Raw genomic sequence first — 21,168 nt, 5'->3', positions numbered from 1 at the left:
GCCTGTTCCTCAGTCGGCTTCTTTGACTGCGGGAGGCGTCTCGGGGATGGGAGCTGGCACCCAGCGACATACGTCTCTGGAGAGTGGTGGTGCCCCGGTGCCTGTTCCTCAGTCGGCTTCTTTGACTGCGGGAGGCGTCTCGGGGATGGGAGCTGGCACCCAGCGACATACGTCTCTGGAGAGTGGTGGCGCCCCGGTGCCTATACCAGTGGGCTCACTTCATTTGCCACTTTGAGTCCGTTTGGGTTATGTTTACATTCTGTCGATGGGGTTGACAATACACCAGCTCGTGTTACAATTAGCAATGAGGTCACCATCTTACTGCTGCTGTTTATGACTGGATAGAGACATATCTTTTTTTTTTTTTTCTTGGTGTGACACTGAGCACGTTTGTACTAGTTGAATGGTTTTAGCATCTGTACTGTTGTGAGTATAAAATTTTATGTGGAAGATACCTTAAAAAGAAGGATTGGGGGTGGATTGAATGAATTGGATATGCTGTTTAAGCGACCTTTTAAGATTGGATGCGTTATACTTTGGGCTCATCTTCCCTTTTTAAGGTAGCTGTATTGGTTCATTTTCGTCTGATTTTCCCTATGAAAAGTTGTGTCGTCTTCAATGATTGTTTTTGTTGCTGCTGCATGCGCCTTGTTTCTCTATGACATGGACGAAGATAAGAGAGTGACTATCCTGCAATGTTGTTACAGCAGTGTCTATTTTGCTGTGCTTGATTTTATTTTTATTTATTTTCCTTGTTGCTATGGTTCCTTGTTGTAATTAATTTACCTTGTGCCACAAGGTGTATTTCAAGTGTTGATGTGCCGTGGTTAAGTATGGACGATGTAGCACGCGGGCAAAACGATGACGTCACGGAGAGTGATAGTTCTGGGAGACGCCGTCATGAGGGTGATGAGACTACGACGGCATCTTTTTGTTATTCTACTGCTCTAGAAGGAGAGAGTGGGAGCTCTGACCTTGAGCTGCAGCCCCCTTTACCCTTATGCTCGTATACTTGCAGTGGAGGTGAGTTTCTTCACCTCTTCCGGTCGCTCAATAATTCAGGGGAGGGATCAATCCACTACTACTCCCCGTGGACCGTTTGCGGAGATGACGACTGTTCACTTGTGGCTCATGTCGAGGTGGATGATGAGGAGAAGGAATTCACGTTGGGGGTCTGTGGCGCCACAGAACGCGTTGTGGGAACTTTCCTGCAGTACTTTGCGAGTGGGCAAACAATGCACCCCATAGGGGCGCCGGGGGTGTGGAGATTGTGTATTTGTCCGTGGCATCGGCGGGCACTTCTTTTGGCTTCTTTGGACGACCTAATTATCTCTTGTATCCATCTTCCATCTGCAGAGTACTGCCGTTTGAGGAATGAGCGAGGGAGAAGAAAGGAAGAATTAACGCAACGAACACCGCCCTCGGTGTGTGAGGTTACCCCCATTGGTGTGGACGCGTGGCGTGTTGTAGTGGAACACAAGGGTCGGGGATTTGTGCGTCTGTACGCCATTGAGCGGCGCAGGGGCACATGCTACTGTGACGCCTCTTTATCTCAACTCAGTTGAAGCATGACGCGTAAAACTATATATCTCATCACGTGATATTAAAAGGCATTGCCACGAACATATAGGCAAGTGTATGCCATTTTTTGATTATGTTTCATTTATTATTATTATTTTTGTTGTTGTTGTTGCAGTGAGGCGGTAGTACACACATACATTTTGTTGTGGATAGTGTCACGGAAAAGTGGTTGGGTGTGAGGAAAGGGAGCAACCAGGGGAACGAGAATTGCTGAAGGAACGAGAAATGAGGCGTGCTTTGGTCTTTTCTGGCCAAGGATCTCATCGTCAGGGCATGTCTATGGAGTACCTGCGCGTCCCTGCGGTTGCCCGACTCTGGGAACGAATGAAGTGCAGGATGGAGCAAAACTATGGCATCTCTCTTCAGGAGGTGATTACAGAGAACCCACAAAAGATACATGTGCTCGAGGACGCACTGGACATAAATACACTTTGCCAGAGAAGTTGCTTAGAGGATCGAAACGTGGCCGAATCATTTCCGCGTCGAAAGGTTGTGTCATGTTCACAAGGTGGCGTCATGTTGCGGACATTTTTAACACAGCCGTGCATGGTGGCGGCGCAGATGATGGCGCTAGAGTACCTTCGTGCAACACGTGGGTATTCAGTCGAGGCCTCCTCCGTCATTGCCGGTCACAGTCTTGGGGAGTTTTCAGCATTGTGTGCGTTAGGTGTTTTTTCCCCAGAAGTTGCTGTTGATCTTGTTTACAAGCGCGGAGTATTTATGGAATACGCTCTTGATCAGTTTTCTGCAAATCGTGACAATTATGTGATATACGCCTGTAATCCAGTGAGAGCAAAACTTTGCGAGGATGACCCGGATGTCGCAGTCGATCAGTTCCACGTACTGGTAGAGCTTGTGGCTCGGGCCCTTTCCACTACGACCTCGTTCGTGGAGGTCGTCAATTACAACATCGATCACGAGCAGTATGTTGTTGCGGGAGATCGGGTGGGGATGTCGGCTCTTGGAAAGTGCCTTGACCCGCAGTTTCGAGCGAGCGTTTGTGGTCCATCCTCTCCGCTTGACCACATTGCCCGCACAGCGGTGTCGTCGGTGTGGCAGGACAAAAAGGATGGCGTCACGATGGACCCCAATAAGGGACTCTCACCGGACTTTGTAACGTCGTCTGTAAAAAAATACGGTGTACGCTCGACGTATCGTCGCTTTATGCGGGGTCCTGACGATGGCTACACACCGTCACTTGAGGAACTAACGCATCTGACACTTCAGGAGGATGGTCGGAGTGGGCTGAAGAAAAAGTCGTGGTTTATCCCTATTCCTGTAAATATTCCGTTTCACAGTAGCCGGCTTCGTCGGGCAATGGATCTTTTCTTGCCTGTCGTTCGGGATGCGATGCCGGAAGAAGATGTGCTGCGCTCCTTGTTGGGATTGGCTCCAAAATGCGTTACGGAGTCTCATTCATCTTCTTCCTCTTCAACAGGGGAGAGGCGGCCAGTGTGGCTGACGAACCTCACAGGTACTGCGTTTCGACCCATGGACGCCGAATTTCAGGGCCACGCGCTGGAGCTCCTGGGATCGATGAATGTTGGCGAGATCCGGCACCATGGCCGCTACCAAACCGACATGGTAGAGAAGGCCTTTAAAAATGGAGTGGAACGCAATAGCGTACGTGAAATGTGTGCAGCCGTGCTTGCTGCCCAAATGGCGCATCCTGTGCAGTGGATTGACCTCATGGATGCCACCGTCATTGACGAAGGCGTACGCGAGGTACATGAAATTGCACCAGTGCGAACGATAGCTGACATGTTTAAGCGGACCATATTTCGAGAACCGGGTCAGGGCGGAGCTGCATTGGACGTTGTGGCTTGTTGCCTCCCCTCCTAGGAACGTTTTTTTGTGGAGCAGCTGCAAAATAGGGATGCTTGTTGTTTCAGATTTTTTGTTTTGGTTTTTGGTCTTCTAAGGGGCTTTTCCTTATTGGTATTGATGTCTCATTCATGATAACTCCAAGCAATGAAAATTTAATCTAATTTTATTGATTTGGGGCCGTTTTTGACAAAATACTTACACTGTTTTCTTCACTGCAGCGGATCACTTGATCCTTTTTTTTTTTTGAATCGCTTTTACTGTATTTATTTTCTCACGACTGAGCAGGGGTGCCTCCGAGTTTTTGTGGGGGCATCGTGAGCCTCTTTTTTATTTATTTGCGTTCGGTTGGCATTGTTGTGCATAGTTAATGTTCCGGCTGCGGACCCTTAGATCTGGTTGCGTGGGAGGACCCCTTCGTTTGACTGGGGCGCGTCTACTGTGGTGGGGGTACAAGGAAAATGAACTTCACCGACTAGCTCGTCAGCGGCCGTGGTGGGAGAACGCGGCTATTTTTGCCGGGCTTCTCTGCTTTATTCAAATTACGAGTATATGCTACTATTTTGGTAACCGCCTGTACCAAACCTGGCGGCCCTCTGGCAATAATCTCTACGTTAATAAGGCGATTGATACGAAGGTTTTTGCGCGTCCTGACCTGTCTGTGGCTGCGGTGCGCATGGTTATCCATCATGCACTCTCAGGTACTCAGACACCATTTGGAGCCCCCATGGTGTATCCGGAATACATGCGCCCTGAGGCAGAGGAACTAATGAGATTTGTCTTTGAGTTGCACCGTGAACAGCCCATGTTCTCTATTCCTGATCTTTGGGCAATGCTGTCAGCAAAGGCACTCGCACGCCTGGGTGGGCCAAACATTTCAGTGCATCGCGGCAGACCAAACCCTCCGGAAGATTTAACAGTGGAAAAACTTCTAGTTGAGACGCCTTCCCTCGTACCGGAAGGGAAACGCGATGCACTTGCAATGAAGCGATTGCTTGCGGGACAGGGATTTTCTGTAGAGGAAATTGTTGGCATGATTGGTGGGATTAGGGCGTTGGGCTTTCATGATAGCTCAGGATTTCATACAAAAGAAGAGGTGAAGCCACAAATGCGCCGTCACCCAAGTTTGATGGGACCCCAAGAGGATGTTTTTCATCTTCCGGAGACGATGGAAAAGTGTACTTTGGACCCCTACGTGTTTGGTGGGGAATATTTTGATCTTTTATTGGATTATAACTGGCGGCAGCGAAGTCGTATCGGTTGGCGGCGTGGCGCCTTTCGCTGTGATGAAAAGGATCGCAAACGTGACATTACACTTCTGGACCCCTTTTCAGAACAGGCCGTGATGCGGGAGCGGAAACGTCTGCAGGCGCAAGAACAGGCACGGGAAGCTGTGGAGCGGGCGGCTCAGAAGCGAGAACGGTTCAATGTCGCTGAGGAGGAGGAGCCCGCGATGGGGCGTGCCGGTGAGGCGCAGTTTATTTCCGGCGTGGAACCGCAGGAAAATGTGGAGGAGGACACGACCGACACCGTTGGTCTCGTGGTGGTGCCGGAGTTCAAGAGTCCTTGCTCAAGTGTGTCGATGCGTGAGATGGACATGATGTTGTTGGACGACGCACTCTTGACTGGGTGGCTGCATCGCTTTAGCGCAAATGAGATTCGTTTCTATGCCGTTTTTGGTAACGTGATGATGAAGATTCAGGACTGGGGATACGGTCTTAACTCTCTTTACATTCCGTCGTGAAAGCCTTTGTTGGTCCTTTTGTTGAGCTCGTTTTTTTTTTTTTCTTGGTGTGTGAGTGTGTATCACACTTTCTGAGTTGCCCTCCTCTGCCCTCGAGACCGTGATGACTGTCAGTATGAGTGTCAGGAAATCGATCTATTTTTTATTTTATTTGTTTCAGTGCATTGTTTCCGCTCTGACTCAATTTATTATTATTATTATTATTGCTTTTGTTTTTATGTTTTTTTTACCCTCTTATTACTATTCTTCCTTTTTGCTTTCTTATGTCGCCCCCTCATCTTAACAACGACGTTGGCTGTGGTGGATGTGGCGTCACTCACGACTGCAATGGAGGAGGAATCATGAATGAATTACACCAAGGAGGCAAAACACAAACAGTGGCTGCGGCTGCGGCGGCCAACGTTGACGGCTATTTGCGTAATGCGTCAAAGCGGGTTCGCGTCCCGAGTGCATCAGGTGGACGGGGGACACGGCGTAAGCTGGCCATGGTAACCGCGGAGAATGTGGATCGAGCGCCGCAGCCTGTGATCGTGGCGAACACGTCTGATGAAGTCGACGTGGATGACGAGTGGGACGAGGTGGTGCTGCCGGATGCGGCTGTTGCGGTGGCGAAGAAGGATGAGGTGAAGACCACAAAGGAGGAGAGTCGTGAAATGGCCAAAATGGGGGCTCCCAAGGCTGCCCCAGGCGATGGAGGCGTCAAGGTGGAGGCCGTGCAGGTGGAGGATGACGAAGAGAGTGGGGAGGCTGATGACCCTAGCACACGGTTGTTGATGCAGGGCACACGGCCACCATTGTCAGGCACACCGATGCAACGATGGGGGCGAAATGACCCTTCCTACGAGCGTATACTCGAGCAGCAGCAGCTTCTCGCGGCTCAACGACGTTCGGAACGAATTCGACGTGCTGCAGAAGGCATGGCGGTTTTGATTTTTGCCCTACAACGGGGCAGGGTACTGTTTAAGGAATCCCGTCACCCGCGGCTCTTACGAAGACTGCTACGCGTAAGCACTGCTGGGGGTGACGGTTCGAGACTGTTTCCTTTGCTACGTGCTGTACAGCTGGCCAAGGAAGATTATCAGCGAGCCCTTGACCCTGCAGTAAAAACGCCTGCCCTGTCACCCTGTTGGGTTACTGTGAGCAAGGACACTGTCAGGAATCATACCTCGAGTTCTATTATGACACTGCTTAGTGGTATCACGTCGGTCTTCACTCTTGGGGAAATGATCGATACCTCAGTTCTCTCTAATTGGGCAGTTCCCATTTCCTCTGGGTATCTATTTAAACTTTTGTCAAAATCGCGACGCTTGCTCACTTCCCCTGATGCGAAGTTGAGCCTTTCTCATTCGTTGTATTTTTGCGTCCTATTTCTTTCACTTGCCAGTGTGTCGGGTATGTCATGTCGACTGGTGATGGCGATGAAAAAAGAACGCGAGCGACAGAATGCTGTGGCAACTGAAAATAGTGATGCTCCTGCAAAACCAGCGCAGATGACGCTGTTTGTGCCGCGTACAAAGCGGCCTCGGAAAGAGGGAACTGCTGAGGGAGATCATTTGTTCCAAAAGCTGCCATCGTCATGCTTCTGGGTGGAGGTTTGGTGCCCGCAGCGTGAGAGCTTCATTGCTGTCAACCCGTGTAGGGGTTGCACCGCACTTTGGGGAGCTCCATATACGTTTTCGGTAAGCGGAGATGTAGCCATGGATGTGACGCCGAGGTACTCCACAAAATACAGCAGCGCATTTTTGTATCGGTGGGGTCGTTGTGATGCATACCGCTTCTTCTGGAAGCGTCTGGACTGGAACGACAACAGAGAAGCCTCTGAGGTCATACTCGACGCCTTCCGTAAAGACATGACACAATGCACACATAGTCAATTAGCACGAGAACGCAAGCAGCTCCATTCTCTTGCGTATGCTGAGGAACTACCAAAGACGTTGACGGCGTTGCAGAAGCATCCGTTGTTTGTTCTTGAAAATGAGCTGGCGCGGCATGAGGGAATCTATCCGAAGGATAAGACAACGATTGTTGGTAGTGTGAAGGGTCACATGGTGTACAAGCGATCTGCCGTTGTCAATTTACGTAGCCGAGACGGGTGGCTTCGTGTGGGACGTTGTGTAGTAAGCGAGGATGAGCTTCCATACAAGGTGGTACCCCCGCCAGCATCACGTCCTTTTGCATCATCTTCGGGTTTCTTTGGTGTATGGCAGACGAAACTGTTTGAACCCAGCCCTCTCCGTAGTGACGGGTCATTGCCTTTGCATGGCAAAACTCACTGGTATGTTCTTCTGGGTAAGCCTGTACCAGAAGGGTTATTGTATATTCAACGACCTAATATTGCCCGAGTGGCTCGCCGAATGGATGTTGAATTCGGTCTTGCTGTCATGGGGTTCCAACGGCGCCGTCTAGAAGAGTCTCGGCATGCACACTGGGAAGCTGTTATTGATGGTATTGTTGTGAAGGAGGTGGATGCTGCCAATCTTTTGCACGCATACGATGATTGGAGGCGTCTGAGAGAGGAACAGGAGGCCGCCAAACGACGCCAGCGGGCGAATCGATGGTGGTTACATTTGACTCAACGAATGCTGGCGATGCAGCGTGTTCGTGAACAGTACTTGGATGGTGCGCGGCATGGGTTTCTTTATGTGCATTGATCCATTTTTTTATGTTCTTTTTTTAAAATTATTATTCCCTTTGACCACTTTGCTGCTGACACTTTATTGATGTTGTTTGTTTGTTTGTGGTTGCAGCTAGGGGAGGAATCCTGCCTCCCACGCTGCAGTGAGGCGGCGCTCACTGGACATACTCTGGGAGAAAGGTGGGAGATGTGGTTCATTGTTGTTGTTTATCTTTTTTCTTTTTTGCTCTCGGTACCATTCATCGCAAGGGAAAGGCGAAGGAAGAATATTGTGGAGGAGGGGGAGGGAAGCGGCATCTATAATGATGCGCTCTACTCCGTATCTTGGCGGTGGTGCACGTACCCCCACAAATAATCTCCCGCCCTTTACAGGCGTTTCTCCCCGTGTTTCCTCACACGGCGTGGCGGCTCATCGCGGTGAGTACATCTCTATTGTTCTGAGGCCTACGGCGCTGAATGCGCAGCGCGGCTCTCTGGAGGCGCAATGTGTCGCCACGGAGGAGCCGGTGGAAATTATGGGACTTCCCAGTACAGCGGAGGTGGCGCAGGTGAACGAGTTTGTGTGCTACGTGAATCCCAGCAACGGGCAGTTGGAGTACTTCCAACACGGCACGTACAACGACGAATACGACGTGGAGACGTATCGCAGGTTGTTGGAACTCTGCCCCAAGTTCCCACAGCTTTTTTGACAGAGTACCTCATCGCCGCTGTTGATCGTGGGGCGCAATGTGGCGTGGCGCCAGCACAGAGACCATAGAAGGCATTTAAAAACGAGGGTAAGAACGAAAAGGAAAAGTGCGAGAAAGCGAGAGAGGATGGAGAAAGCCATAAATACCAGAAGCCTCCACCGGTGTGAGCAGCGTGGTGGCGGCATGTGTACGTTTCTGTTATGAAGCAACAAATACAAGCGAGAGAAGAGGCGAAGAAGAGGAACCAGAGAGAATTGTTTTCATCTTGTGTCTTGCCCACAGGCAACAATGAAACAGAAGAACGACGTGGAAGAACGAAAGAATTTTAAAAGAGATGAGGGCCTCTCTTTCTTTACCCGTGTCTTTTGTGTTTGTTTACGTCGCACCACTGATTTTTCGAGTGACTGTCATTGGTGTCTTTTTTTTTTTTTAAGTTTCTGGTTGTCTTGACGTCTTCAAGCGTCACTTTTTCTGCGTGAATCTACGTGTGTGTGTGTGTTGATGAAAAGTGTAAGGCTGTGATAGCAGGGCACACATATATTTAATCCGTCTCATCTTCTCGTTTCTGCAAGGGAGTGACTGGCACACGCACGTGTGGATAGACATTTCTTTATATATAACTTTGCTTATCATTTCTACCATGGAAGTGGCATCGCATGCCTTTCCAAACGCGTGTCCCTTTCGACGCCCCGAGAACCCGTACGAGCAGACAGAGGCCATCTGGTCCAACGGGGTGGGTCAGAAAGCGGATTCCGTCGCGGGCCCGTCCTCCTCGCCGTGTGTGCAACCGATTCCGTTGGTGCTTCTTCAGCAGTGGAAGTATTATTTTGCTTTCTGCGGTGGCATAGTTGCCCAGGAAGTGGATTGGCGGGATGTGCTTGCTTACATGCGTGATACTTCAGCGACTGCAAAGTGTTCCTTGCTAACTGACTTCTCCGGCTCGGGCGTAACGGCCATGGCGGAATGTGGTGCGGATCACAATAACTGTGGTGCAGAAAACCGTTTGACAACGACTGCTGGTGCGTACCATCACTCGGCTGTGTTTTTAATGAATACATTAGCGGATGATTGCGAAAGACGTTTTGGATCATGCGCATTACGTTGTCATCATCAATGGCTTCTGCGATGGACCAAAATGTTGGCGCAATGCATCACATGGCGTTTGTCCCATCTATTCAGTAAGGGTGAGTTTGTGCCACCGCAGGAACTGCAGTACTATTGTCTTGTTTTTGCCGCAAGGGCAAGGGAGGTTGTCGGTGCAGAGGCCTACGTTCAGACATTACTTGAACTCTTGGAAGCAGGGAAGAATGAGGAACTACAGTGCTCACGCAGTACTGAAGAGACTACCAGCTTCTCACTTACCCAGACTACTACCCAAAATTTAACACTTACTATGACGCCCTCGCCTCTGCACGTTACACCTTTGTGTCGAGGGTGGTGTTTTCCTGCACTGTCAGCACGTGTACTGGATTCGCTCTGGGCAGACGTTTTACGCATTCCATGGAATGTGCTTAACCCAAACTGTATGCCAGAGCAGGTACGTAGACGGGTGGTAGCGGCTTTAAATGAGACACATGTTGATATTGATGACCCTCTCCCTTTCTCTGGAAATGGTCGTTGCCGAATACACTCTGCCACGTTGAGGGAAATCTTGGGGAATGACAACCTGGTGAAGGGAGGTGTGGAGAATCTACTTCTAGGGGCCGTCACGCGTGACCCAGTGTGCCTGCAATTGGTTAAACCCCACCAGTTGCTTGGTGCTGTATATTTACTTGAAACTGTCGGATATGTGATGCTGACAAAGCTCCGCTGTAGCATGGTGGATAAGTGCTACTACGCACTTCCTTTTCTTGCAGATTTTGTGTCTTTGGGAGCACTACTTAAAAATGCGCTGCCTTCCTCTTCAGGGCCCTCAACAGCGTCAGCTTCCTTCCAAGCAGGGACCTCCAAGGAGGTATTAGGTATGGGGATGGGGTTGATACCAATGCTAATTCAAGCTCTTTTAGAGGCAACGGAGGAGTTGTACGTTAAAGCTGTAGACCGCATTCTTCGTGTTTATTCAAACAATACGGTGAAACGCCTCGTGAAATTTTGTGGTCACAGCGAGGCTACTCTAGTGTCTCGAGAGGCAGTGAACGTTTTGGAGCGAGTCGTGGAGCCGACTATGGAGGTGTTGCTTCTGCTTTTGGGCCAAGATTGTTCGTCAAAAGGTGACTGGCACTTTATCGACTTCATCGTTAACATGTTGAAGGCCGTGTTGAATGAAAAGATGGAGGCGATCAGCAAACGGTGGAAGACTGCCTCTGTCTTGCTGCAGTGTAGTTCGGATCGTGCCCTTCTGCTGAAGTACATCGATGACCATTCTCTACTGCGACGTCGTGCATCCGCTATGTGATTTTGACTTCTTTTTTTTTTTTTTGTTGTAAAAGCTGAATTCCTCGTTTTTCTTGCCGGTGTGAGCAGAAGGCATGAAGACATATATATATATATATACGCTTATATGTCCCCCCCCCCCCCTGTTGGAAGAGCAACGGGGCTAGCCCTCAATAACGACAAGAGCAGTGACTATGAAAATGAAACAGGTGCATGGTTTCATTTGGGCTCATTTTTTGTGATCTTTTCACTCATGAACCGGGTGAAGATCATGATTGACATGTATATACTTTTTGATTCCTTTTTGTTTTTGTTCCTCTGCCTGTTTTTGTGGTTTATTTTTGGCTTCTTCATTGGGAAGCGCGATGCTACGACTTTGCCTGCGTCAACTTTGCCGCACCCCCGTCCTTAAGGCAGGCGACTCTGTCAGTGCATGCCTTACGAGCTCTTCACACTGCGACGGGAAACCTGCGTCGTTGGAGCGGCTGCTTGCGCCGTTCGTTCCCTTCACATTTACTGCTCTCACGCAAATCAGTCGTCATGTTGATGAGGAGCTTATGGAGAGAGTAGCTGAGGAGGGGGGGCTGCGGAGCTTTCTCAGCAGCCATCCGGAGTTGTTTGCCCTCTCCAAGGTGGGCAGCGTGTACGTGGCACGACGCCTTCAACACCGCAGTGCAGTGTTCACGCCTTCAGGTGATGGCGCCAATCCCTGTTGTCGTCATAAAGAAACAGACACCCAACCAGCGACGCGGAGCCTGCAGAGGAGGGAAGATTTTGGTCCATTTCCAAAGATACAGCGTGCCCCTTTGGAGGTGTTTCGCCTGTTCCCTACCTTTTTTCTGCCCACCGAGGCGTTACGGACACACCTATGTGAAGTATTTTCACTGGCGCCATCAAACTCGGCAGTCAACGAGACATTGGCTTCCACCGTGCCCCCCAACACGGGTCCTGAGGCTTTGGCGGACTTTTTTATTGAGAAATACGAGGAATTTATTGACGTTATCGTAGTGAAAGATACGAATGTTGAGAGTGGAGAAGCGCAAAGTAAGAGTTTTGTGCGCCTCCGGCCGACTTTTGCAGAGCGTGCCGCATTCTATGAAAAGGAGCAACTGGAAAGTACAGGCAGCTATGAGGGATGCATCAGTCACATTATGGAGGCGTATAGAGTGGAGGAATATGAACAATACCGTGTGGCTCGTCTGATTCCTGTTGCGGAAAAGCTATTTCCCATTTCTGCTGAGATGCAACAGCAGGCCACTGTGTTACTTCCGGAGGGACGATGTTTAATTCACGTATTTGTGTCAGCACCGGACCTCTTTGAAGTGCAGAATACACCAGAGCTGTCTGTTCGCTTTATTCTTGACCCCCGCTTCCGACCGACCACTATGTGCGCAAAGGCCGATATTGAAAGGCAGTTAGCTGAGATTAAAGAATCTCGCGTTAAACACGGTCTTAAAATACCGATAGACCGAAAAAAACGACGAACTTTAACGCGACAGCTGCAGTTTTACATCCAACCTACACCGTACCTTGATGAACGTGTTTGGGCCTACGCACTTCTGGATCTGCTGCCGCTGGACGGTCCGCTATTGTTGAGTAGTGCCCTCTCCAAGCTTCCACGGGAAATGTTGGATTGCTCTCCACCGAACGTGCAGCGTTTTCTTCTGAACTATACACATCTGTTTTGTGTGATTGAGGGAGACCGTGAGAGACTGCTACAGCGTGCAGATATTCCTGCACCCGAGCAGCGTTCTGTGTCAAGTGTCGACACAGAAGAAATACTGCTGGCGCTGTACAATCTGTATCCACGCCGTAGACATCCTGACCGTGGTACTTGTCTTGAACGTTGTATGTATTCCATGCCACCGCTGCTTCGCGCCCGGTTGTGCCAGTTGGACTTTGTAGAAGATGTACTGCGTAAGCATCCTGACAAGGTAGAGGTGCTTGGTGTGCTTGACGAGGAACTACTGAAGAGTGACAAGTCTTCAAATAAGCGGCCACACATGCTGCAGGTATTTCGTTTCGTTGGGGAGTACCAGGCAGAGTTGATCCGACGCTATGAGGCATTGTGTGCCAAAATCGGCCAAGACCCCAACAAAGAAAGGTTGATATAGAACGTGCAACCGTGTGAGTGAGTGTGTGGGTGCGACTGTATGTTGGGAAGCAGGTTGTGTGTGACTTGTTGTTGTTGTTGTTGTGGTTGTGGTGGCTGCTCATTTGAGGGGTCCCTTTCTCTGCATCTTTCCCTGTTCACCTGTTGGCTGCGGTGGTTGCCATTGCAGCGACGTTGTTGGTTTCTCGTCACCACGTTTTAATAAAATTTCTTTTTCACGTTGCTGTTGGAGTGAGTGCTGTGGATTGTTGTTTCCGGCGGACCGCACTACGCGCTGCGGCATCCGCAACCTCATTCCCCTGTTATTATCTTCTTTTTCTACTTTTGCCCCCCGAGGATGTATGAAATGCACATTCCAAACGGTGATGAAGCGTCTTCCGCCGTTATTCCCTTCAAGCTACACCGTAGCTGTGGGAGGGGGGAATATCCACCACCAAAGACGAAAGCAAATGAAACAAAAATAAAAGTATTTGATCTTAGTACCCATGAAACACATCATGGTGAGAACTCGGATTGGTGTTCAACTACACAAGAGGAATGACTGCATGACTTGACAGAGTTCGCGAAACATGCGAGCAATTACTAAGGCAAATTCAACGCGGCCGTGTTCGTGTTGGTCCCCTTTTCCCCCATTTGCCTTCCGTTTTTGCTAGCCCTCGAAAGAGTCATTCCCCGTCCTTTTTGTTTTATCAGATGGCGGGGTAATGTAGTTGCGACGGCGAGATCGATGGTGTTGTTCAACTAGGTGCCCTTCCGTTCTTTCTATATATGCATCTTATTCCTGTCTGTCTGTGCGTGGATGATGATTTACACAATTTGCACGTCAGTTTGAGTGTGTTAATGAGATGTCACAATTGTTTCCGCTACTCTGTGGTCGTCCTGACTGGAAGTAAAAACCCGCTTCATTTCTCCCTTTGCACTGCTACCTTGTTAGGCTGACGGCAGGACCATTTTTGCCGCTCCCTACACCCGCTCCTCTCCTCCTCCTCTCTCCTCCCTTCCCTTCAACTTCAGTATCCATACAGACAGAGTCGCACCTTCTTTATTTGTCTGTCTGCATCAATTTCATCGTTGTGTGTTCTGTTGTGCGTGCACAGATGCTGTGGACTGCTGTTTGGAAGTCTTGATTTGACGTTTGAAGTCTGTTTTTTGTTTCAAATGGAATGAGACCCCATCTTTTTCCTCTTTCTTTCTGGTTTTTTGTGTTGTTTTGTTTTATATTCTGCCTATGCGAGGGTGGGGCGTATAGTGAGGTCTTGGCTGAGCACTAGTGGAGCAACGGCTTTTATCAGGGGTCCAGTCAGTTGAGGTAGATATGCCAAGGGGTGCACAAGGCCCCATAGAGCTGCTGAAGCAGCAGCGTTTGCCTGCTTGGCAGCCCATTCTTACACCTCTAAGTGTTGCAGTAGCCTTTTTTATTTTAGGCGTTATCTTCGTTCCTTTAGGTGTACTCATTACGCTAACGAATCAACGCGCAAAGGAATTAAGCGTTCGTTATGATCATGTTCAGCGCTGTACGAGTACGCATAATACAGGTGCCTTCACTTATACAGGTAACGGCATGACGCTTCGCACCGGGTGTATAACAGAGGTATACTTTGAGCTTAGGGAAAGGCTCGTGGCACCGGTATACCTTTACTATGAACTAACCAAATTTTACCAGAATCATAGACGGTATTCAAAGTCGCGAAGCGATGCCCAATTGGCTGGTGCTGTCGTGAGAGATATACCTGATGCTTCACCTCTTGTGACGCCAGGGGAAATTAAGGGTCTCTCTGGGACCTCTATTCGCTACATGGATGGTTTGAATTTGAAATACAAGGATTTTGTGTATGCCCCAGCCGGTCTTATTGCATGGTCTATGTTTAATGATACGTTTACTCTTTACGCAGAGGACAACGAAGGTGGAGTGGCACGACAACTCATCTGCAACACAACTGATTTTTCAAAGGCAACGAATCTCCCTCTTAAAGGCTCGACATCACAAAACATGTGCACCAAGAAAGGGATTGCGTGGGATACAGACGTGGCATACAAGTACAAGGCACCAAACTTGGACGCGGATTGTCGCTTTTGGACGGCGGCACGAGAGTTGTACACTGGCAACGTATCAACTAAGGCTCTATCCAATGACACCTTTTTCAACAAGGGGTGGTACGCAGGTGAATTGGGCCACACCATCCCTGTGACGACAGATGAGGACCTAATGGTGTGGATGCGTCCAGCCTCGCTTCCAACTTTTCGAAAGCTGCATCGTGTTATTCACACAGATCTCCCGCCTGGGAGATATTTGATGTTGATTGGGGAACACTTTGATGTCTCCTCTTTTGGTGGCACAAAATCCTTTGTATTGGCCACACTATCTTGGTTGGGAGGGAAGAACGTATGGCTGCAGGCGTTGTACCTTTCAACGGGTGGGTTTTCCGTGATTTTTGCTGTTGTGTTACTGTTGGTACATCGGTTTTGTGGCGACCGTGCCTCAAAGGCCATTGACGCGTTGATCCGAAAATGATCCTTCAATCCTCTCTTAGTTTTGGTGGGAAAGCAAAATTAAAGACCCTTCTATGCGTATGCTTCTATTTACTATATTTTCTGTTTTTGCTTGCTTTTCGTTTTTCGCCCTTACATTGTGTCCGTGTGCGTGTGTCCGCTTTAGTGTAGGCAGGTTTTTTTTTTTTCTGCTTGTCTTCATTCGCTCTACCCTCGGTGTTTTGTGCTGCTGCGATGAATGCTGCGCAGGAACATTTTTTTTTTCTTTATCTTTACGTTTTGCTTCCTCAATAACATTGTTTCTTCACAGGGGAAAAACGGCGGCGTGTACTGGCGTGCGAGCCTTATAGCAAGGGGAACTTCGCCTCTCATGGAGCTTGATGTTGTCAGCGATGGGGAGGTGTACGCCCGTGCGCTGCAGGAGGCAAGGTGGGATGTCTTGCAGGGATTAAATGTGGAAAGAGACTGGCAGCAGCTTCAAAAGCGACACCCATTCTTCCGCGATGTTGTCATGGACGCTGGTCGACAAGCAAAACAGTTGGCATCGGTGCTGGCAGCAACGGAGTTTTTCCTACAGCGGCTGCTTTGGTGTTGCAAAAATAACACCGCGCCAAGCTTTATTGATTCAGGTAAGGTGAAGCGTTGGCACGATTCTCTTGCCGTGTTTATCTCACTCTGTGAATCTTCCCCTGTCCCGACACAAGCGCGGTGGGTGGCTGAGATGCGGCAACGCGCCGGTGGGCCACATGACTGTGGTGCCATGAGCGTGGAAAGTGGCGAGAAAAACAATGGCGGTGATTACAATAAGAATGGAGGGGTAGATAAGGATGATGATGATGATGGTTCATTTGTAAATAGTCGTTTAAAAGAGTTGGTGACACAGTGTGTTGCCGTTGGGCGAATGTGGTGCTGTCAGCGCCGTGGGGAAGATGACATGTCTGTGAAGGAGCGCCGTGCCATCTCCGTTATGGAAGCGTTTGCAGCCCCACAGACGCTTGACTGGTGAGTGTGTACAACCACTTTTCGTGATGCTAAGTATACCACAGAGCGGGAGGCATGTTGAACGTGTCTGAGCAGCTTTTGTTTACTTTTTTTTTTTTGCCTTCTCTCTGAATACCAATAGTTTTTTTTTGCCTTTAATATTCCAATGCACGCATTTTTTCCCCTTTTTTTTTTGTCATCTTCTCTGTCTCTGCCTTATGTCCTTTTTCAACAGCTCCTTTCAGTACTGTTCCTCATGTTTCTCTTCGCTTACTTGATGATCTCTGGCAGCCAACTGAACTACTGCACATTGACTCTTCCTCAAGAGTAGAACTTGGAAAAACAAAACAATAACAACACCAATGGTGACGACAAAGTTTATTGACAGTCCAGATACAGCCGTGGATACGGCGGTGAAGGCACTCTGCATGACACTGCCGCACCTGCAGGTCATTGAAAACACACATGTAGTGGTGAACCGTGATCTTGACCCAACCCAAGTTTTCCTTATCTGCGGAGGTGGTGCTGGGCATGAACCCGCTCATGTGGGATTTGTTAATTCTGGCTGGTTGAGTGCCGCCGTCTCTGGAGATGTCTTTGCATCGCCCCCCAGCAGTCATGTAAGTGCTGCTATTGATTATCTGCATGGTAAACAAGGCCCTAATGGTCCTGGAATCCTTGTTATTGTTAAGAATTATATGGGGGATCTTTTGAACTTTCAGTTTGCCGTTGACGAGGCTAAAGAGAGGGGTATAAATGTGGAGATGGTGATGGCAGCTGATGATGCATGCTTTGGCATGGTTGACGCTACTCGTCGAGGAATTGCGGGTACAGTCCTCCTGTACAAAATTCTTGGGGCAGCTGCGCTGAGGGGTGAAGGCATGGTGGCATTAAAGCAACTTGCCGCTCGTATATCAAGTGGAATGCGCTCTGTTGGGGCGTCCCTTTCCTCATGCTCACTCCCCGGGTCAAAACCATCGTCGGTGGTGCCACATGGCCTTGTTGAGGTGGGACTAGGCATTCATGGTGAAAAGGGACTGTACCAAATACCGTTTGAGGGGGCGAAGGCGCTCGTTTCCCATCTGATTGGCATATTGCTTGGTGGTGGGAAAAGGCATGAGACCCACGGGCATGGGGGCGTGTTTAAGGACTGGGAAGGAGCAAAAGTGGCACTTTTGGTCAATAATTTGGGTTCCACAACGGATATTGAAATGGGGATTCTCACATGTTATGCCTTGGAGCAACTTCGGCAGGCCGGCATAGATGTGGTTGGTGTGTCTGTGGGCCGACATATGACAGCGTTGGAGATGCATGGATTTTCATTTACGCTGTTGCGGTTTTCTAACTTCGCTGACATTGCCTTCTTATTTGAGCCACAACAAGCACCACTTATGCCGTTCACAGTCCCACAGTACTCCCTTGCCCCTGCCCCAGGATGTCGTACTGCGCTGCAGTTGGCGCGGGAGGAGCAACAACGCGGGACGAAGTGCAGTTGTGTCTTGGGTGAAATCCTTGAAGCTGTGTTTCAGGTTTTGAGGGACAACGAGGATTATTTGAATAGTCTTGATGCAGCGGTCGGCGACGGGGATATTGGAAGTGGAACAAAGCGTGCCGCTCTGGGAGCTTTGGAAATTCTCCCCCATCTTCCCTTGCAGACAAACGTCGGCAGGTCGTTTGTCTTGCTTGCGAAGACGGTGGCTGACGCTTTTGGTGGATCCTCTGGACCATTGTATGGGGCCTTTTTGTTGGCTGCTGGTGCTGCAGCTTGTGAGACCATGGGTAGAGATGGTGCGAGCAGTGTGGATGCTATCCGGGCGGCGTTGAAGGCCGGCAGCGCTAATATTCAGCGTATTGCACGCTCCAAGAAGGGTGAGCGGACGATGGTGGATGTTTTGGAGGCGTTGAACGAAAACCCTGCAGTGAACGCTGCTACTTCCATTCAAGAATTGGCCCGCGCCTGCACTGAGGTGGCAAAGAGGGCCGCCGCAGAAACTGCGCTTCTACCTGCAAAACACGGGCGTAGTCGATACTTAAAGGGAAAGGAGGTGGGACAACCAGATCCTGGCGCCGAGCTCGTTGTACTTTGGATTACGGCTGCAGCAAGCGCGCTTCTGCCACAAGGCAATTTATGAAGCAAAAAAAAACAAAAGTGTGCGTGTGTAAGGGGGATGTTCGTCATTGCATTATGGTACCTTGATTACCACTTCAGCAAAGAAAGAAAAAAGAAACGGGAGGGTTGAATTTGGGGATTTTGGGAGGAATAAGCACATTTTTGGGGTATTGGAAGAAACAGAGTGACTCGGCACGATTTCCGACTTACAGACTTCCATTAAAGAACAAATGAAGAACTGGAGTTTTTTTGTCTTTTTTTTTTCATGCAGTTGTGTGAGGGGTCTTGGACATTTCTTGTTTTTCTCGTTGTCGTCCCTATCTCGTTTGGCCGTGATTGTGTGCTGCTTTTCGAGAACCTTTTTTTGTTTTCCTTCTTTTATTCCTCTCTTTAAAGCGGCGCGCCGATGTACGGCGGCCTCTTTAGGAAGCGGTCACGTGACGCTGATGCGCCTGCACAGGAGAACGCATCGAGCAGTCGTGAAGGTGCGTCCGGCAAGCCTGATAGTCTCGCGTTCCCCACGCCGTCTCTCCGCACCGTGTACCACTATCCCTCGTATCTACCCTTCCCAACCGTGATGGATGCCAACTTTCCCGCCGAGCCATACTGCTCTCGTAGCCAAGACGTAAAGGCGGCTATTCACTGGGGTCAGCGGAAGCTTCTACTTTCTGAGATTCAGCTCCTCTCTTTGTATGCTCGACCGAATACAACCTATCACATTATATATGCCGGCTCGGCCCCCTGGCACTCATCTGGCTTTCCTTGATGATATGTTTCAACGTCGACACACCTGGGAACTTGTGGACCCGGGTCGATTTGACCGACCCGTGTTGGAGTCGCGACAAAACTTTACTCTTCGGAACGAGTTTTTTACAAATGATACAGCCTATGGCATTAATGCACGCCGTCTTTCGGAGGTGCTTCCTGGGCTGGGAGTTATTTACTGCGATGTTGCAGTGGATCGCGCGGACGTAGCGAAGAAGGATCTCCATGAACAACTTCAGAGCATCGTTGGAACGATTGATGTGGCCCGTGGCACGGAAGATATTCCATCCATGTACGAGCCGCGACTGGATATCCCCATTGGATTTGAGCTTCTCTGCTACGTTGGGATGGAGCGAAGCAAACCACTTATGTTTGTCTCTGATATTCGCTCTGGGAGTGTCAGTCTCCCAAACTTTGAGGATCACGTGGCTGAGAATATGCGGGCACAAGAGTGCTGGTGTCAGATTCTTCAGGGCGAGTACAGCATGCTGAAGTTTCGGCTACCGTACACACACAAAAAAATTGGGTTTGGTGACAAGGGGCGCAGCGTTAAGTCCAGTTTAATTGGATCAGATGGCACGGTGAAGTACCTTCGTGGGGACATTCTTCTCCCCATGTGGACCCGCCCGACGAGTACCGAAGGACGTTTGGTGGTCCCACAAGGAGCACATCAGGTGCCGTACAACGTCACTCACGTGGAGAATCAATTTTTTTTCTTTAATGCACGTGTGCGGGAGGTGGTGCATTTTAATCACATGCTTTTGCCGGATGAGGACCTTGACCATCACTACGATGCGGCGGCGGAAGTCAACTGCATCCTTGCATATCTGAAGTTTTTGCATCCAGAAATGAGGGAGGCTTCCGTAGCCGTGCTGCGTCGCGAGGTCAAACACATCTCAGCATCTATCACAGCACACCTGCGCGTTAATTTCCAGGACGTGATTCGTCGCCGAGAGTATCTCGTGTTGAAACAGGCGCGTAGTGGGCAAACCGAGGAGGAGGGCGATGAAAGCGATGATGAAGCGGTGGATGCTGGTCGCCTGCACAATGCTGAGGCCCAGCCTCGCTCTTCATGGGAAGCGGTTGCAAAGAAAATAATACAGGCAGCCACAAGGGAGCGAACGCGTGTGGTGTGGACGCGAAACGTAGAAGAGACAGAGGCGGATGTTCGTAGTAATGTCTGGGTGACAACAACCATGCGGCAGTAATTTGTTTGAGGTGGCGTCCCTTCTCGCGAATTGGCGGCGTGTGGCACGCGCGTGAATGTGTGCGGAGACCTAAGAGCGTCAAAGCAATGAGGTAACACATTGTGGGACATATCCGTGCGGTTACTTTCTTTCTCTCTTTCTTTCTCTCTTTCTCTCTCTCTCTCTCTCAGTTTGATTGTTCTTGTCCTCTCCTCATGGTTTATCTCTGAGAGGTGGACTCTATGCAAGAAGATGCTACGCCTTTTCTTCTTGTTGTTCCTGCTATTGTCCGCCACACGACGATGGCCACGACACGTGGAAGAGGAATAAGAAAGAATAGTGAACTAAAACTCTTCCAATCCCACCAAACTACAACCCCAAAAAAAAAACGAAAAACTGAAATCACCGCTGCCCCCCATCGCACGCGGAACACGGCATCAGAAAATTAAAATAGGAAATGGCAACCGTTCTCCGTCATGGCCGTAAGGGAGGAAAGGTAAGTTCATCTCCAGCGGTCGGCCCACGAGCTATTACACCTGGAAGTGCCATGTCTCCCGTCTCACTGCAAGCGGGCGGAGAAGGCACCACCATTATCAGCGACCTAAGCGCAGCGCATCCGTTTGACCCGGATGCAATTGCGAATGTTGCCAAAAAAGCCTCAACCAGCGAGGCCAAT

The 21,168-nt window shown here is 49.6% G+C and overlaps 13 protein-coding genes across 13 annotated transcripts, besides 7 other annotated features; all 13 read left to right on the top strand.

The window, feature by feature from the left end:
• TraAM80_03069 (uncharacterized protein) lies at positions 1 to 345 on the top strand (the record flags this gene model as incomplete). The annotated part of the gene is made up of 1 exon (XM_029380049.1): positions 1 to 345. A coding segment is annotated over one exon (345 nt), but the record flags the coding sequence as incomplete, so codon positions are not given.
• Positions 346 to 833: 488 nt separating this feature from the next.
• On the top strand, positions 834 to 1,565 carry TraAM80_03068 (uncharacterized protein; the record flags this gene model as incomplete). The annotated part of the gene is made up of 1 exon (XM_029380048.1): positions 834 to 1,565. One exon carries the CDS (start codon positions 834 to 836, stop codon positions 1,563 to 1,565), a length of 732 nt encoding a protein of 243 aa, XP_029240102.1.
• A 98-nt stretch (positions 1,566 to 1,663) lies between these two features.
• Positions 1,664 to 1,693: a microsatellite.
• A 113-nt stretch (positions 1,694 to 1,806) lies between these two features.
• On the top strand, positions 1,807 to 3,423 carry TraAM80_03067 (acyl transferase-like protein; the record flags this gene model as incomplete). The annotated part of the gene is made up of 1 exon (XM_029380047.1): positions 1,807 to 3,423. The coding sequence occupies one exon, from the start codon at positions 1,807 to 1,809 to the stop codon at positions 3,421 to 3,423; it is 1,617 nt and encodes a 538-aa protein (XP_029240101.1).
• Positions 3,424 to 3,775: 352 nt separating this feature from the next.
• TraAM80_03066 (putative ascorbate-dependent peroxidase) lies at positions 3,776 to 5,149 on the top strand (the record flags this gene model as incomplete). The annotated part of the gene is made up of 1 exon (XM_029380046.1): positions 3,776 to 5,149. The coding sequence occupies one exon, from the start codon at positions 3,776 to 3,778 to the stop codon at positions 5,147 to 5,149; it is 1,374 nt and encodes a 457-aa protein (XP_029240100.1).
• A 185-nt stretch (positions 5,150 to 5,334) lies between these two features.
• Positions 5,335 to 5,397: a microsatellite.
• A 15-nt stretch (positions 5,398 to 5,412) lies between these two features.
• Positions 5,413 to 7,800, top strand: TraAM80_03065 (putative DNA-repair protein; the record flags this gene model as incomplete). The annotated part of the gene is made up of 1 exon (XM_029380045.1): positions 5,413 to 7,800. The coding sequence occupies one exon, from the start codon at positions 5,413 to 5,415 to the stop codon at positions 7,798 to 7,800; it is 2,388 nt and encodes a 795-aa protein (XP_029240099.1).
• Positions 7,801 to 8,086: 286 nt separating this feature from the next.
• On the top strand, positions 8,087 to 8,473 carry TraAM80_03064 (putative replication factor A protein 3; the record flags this gene model as incomplete). The annotated part of the gene is made up of 1 exon (XM_029380044.1): positions 8,087 to 8,473. One exon carries the CDS (start codon positions 8,087 to 8,089, stop codon positions 8,471 to 8,473), a length of 387 nt encoding a protein of 128 aa, XP_029240098.1.
• A 640-nt stretch (positions 8,474 to 9,113) lies between these two features.
• TraAM80_03063 (uncharacterized protein) lies at positions 9,114 to 10,868 on the top strand (the record flags this gene model as incomplete). Its single annotated transcript, XM_029380043.1, has 1 exon — positions 9,114 to 10,868. The coding sequence occupies one exon, from the start codon at positions 9,114 to 9,116 to the stop codon at positions 10,866 to 10,868; it is 1,755 nt and encodes a 584-aa protein (XP_029240097.1).
• Positions 10,869 to 10,949: 81 nt separating this feature from the next.
• Positions 10,950 to 10,966: a microsatellite.
• A 170-nt stretch (positions 10,967 to 11,136) lies between these two features.
• Positions 11,137 to 11,190: a sequence feature (A-rich).
• A 21-nt stretch (positions 11,191 to 11,211) lies between these two features.
• Positions 11,212 to 12,960, top strand: TraAM80_03062 (uncharacterized protein; the record flags this gene model as incomplete). The annotated part of the gene is made up of 1 exon (XM_029380042.1): positions 11,212 to 12,960. The coding sequence occupies one exon, from the start codon at positions 11,212 to 11,214 to the stop codon at positions 12,958 to 12,960; it is 1,749 nt and encodes a 582-aa protein (XP_029240096.1).
• A 65-nt stretch (positions 12,961 to 13,025) lies between these two features.
• Positions 13,026 to 13,053: a microsatellite.
• An 878-nt stretch (positions 13,054 to 13,931) lies between these two features.
• Positions 13,932 to 13,956: a microsatellite.
• Positions 13,957 to 14,274: 318 nt separating this feature from the next.
• Positions 14,275 to 15,471, top strand: TraAM80_03061 (uncharacterized protein; the record flags this gene model as incomplete). Its single annotated transcript, XM_029380041.1, has 1 exon — positions 14,275 to 15,471. One exon carries the CDS (start codon positions 14,275 to 14,277, stop codon positions 15,469 to 15,471), a length of 1,197 nt encoding a protein of 398 aa, XP_029240095.1.
• Positions 15,472 to 15,687: 216 nt separating this feature from the next.
• TraAM80_03060 (uncharacterized protein) lies at positions 15,688 to 16,455 on the top strand (the record flags this gene model as incomplete). Its single annotated transcript, XM_029380040.1, has 1 exon — positions 15,688 to 16,455. One exon carries the CDS (start codon positions 15,688 to 15,690, stop codon positions 16,453 to 16,455), a length of 768 nt encoding a protein of 255 aa, XP_029240094.1.
• A 337-nt stretch (positions 16,456 to 16,792) lies between these two features.
• On the top strand, positions 16,793 to 18,562 carry TraAM80_03059 (putative dihydroxyacetone kinase 1-like; the record flags this gene model as incomplete). Its single annotated transcript, XM_029380039.1, has 1 exon — positions 16,793 to 18,562. One exon carries the CDS (start codon positions 16,793 to 16,795, stop codon positions 18,560 to 18,562), a length of 1,770 nt encoding a protein of 589 aa, XP_029240093.1.
• Positions 18,563 to 18,946: 384 nt separating this feature from the next.
• Positions 18,947 to 19,306, top strand: TraAM80_03058 (uncharacterized protein; the record flags this gene model as incomplete). The annotated part of the gene is made up of 1 exon (XM_029380038.1): positions 18,947 to 19,306. The coding sequence occupies one exon, from the start codon at positions 18,947 to 18,949 to the stop codon at positions 19,304 to 19,306; it is 360 nt and encodes a 119-aa protein (XP_029240092.1).
• Positions 19,307 to 19,310: 4 nt separating this feature from the next.
• Positions 19,311 to 20,513, top strand: TraAM80_03057 (uncharacterized protein; the record flags this gene model as incomplete). The annotated part of the gene is made up of 1 exon (XM_029380037.1): positions 19,311 to 20,513. The coding sequence occupies one exon, from the start codon at positions 19,311 to 19,313 to the stop codon at positions 20,511 to 20,513; it is 1,203 nt and encodes a 400-aa protein (XP_029240091.1).
• A 123-nt stretch (positions 20,514 to 20,636) lies between these two features.
• Positions 20,637 to 20,681: a microsatellite.
• Between the last annotated feature and the right edge of the window lie 487 nt (positions 20,682 to 21,168).

The sequence above is a fragment of the Trypanosoma rangeli genome, assembly GCF_003719475.1.
Source record: "Trypanosoma rangeli strain AM80 chromosome Unknown Tra_15.4_contig_00076, whole genome shotgun sequence".
Taxonomy (NCBI): domain Eukaryota; phylum Euglenozoa; class Kinetoplastea; order Trypanosomatida; family Trypanosomatidae; genus Trypanosoma; species Trypanosoma rangeli.
This window is presented reverse-complemented; position numbering and strand designations above follow the sequence as displayed.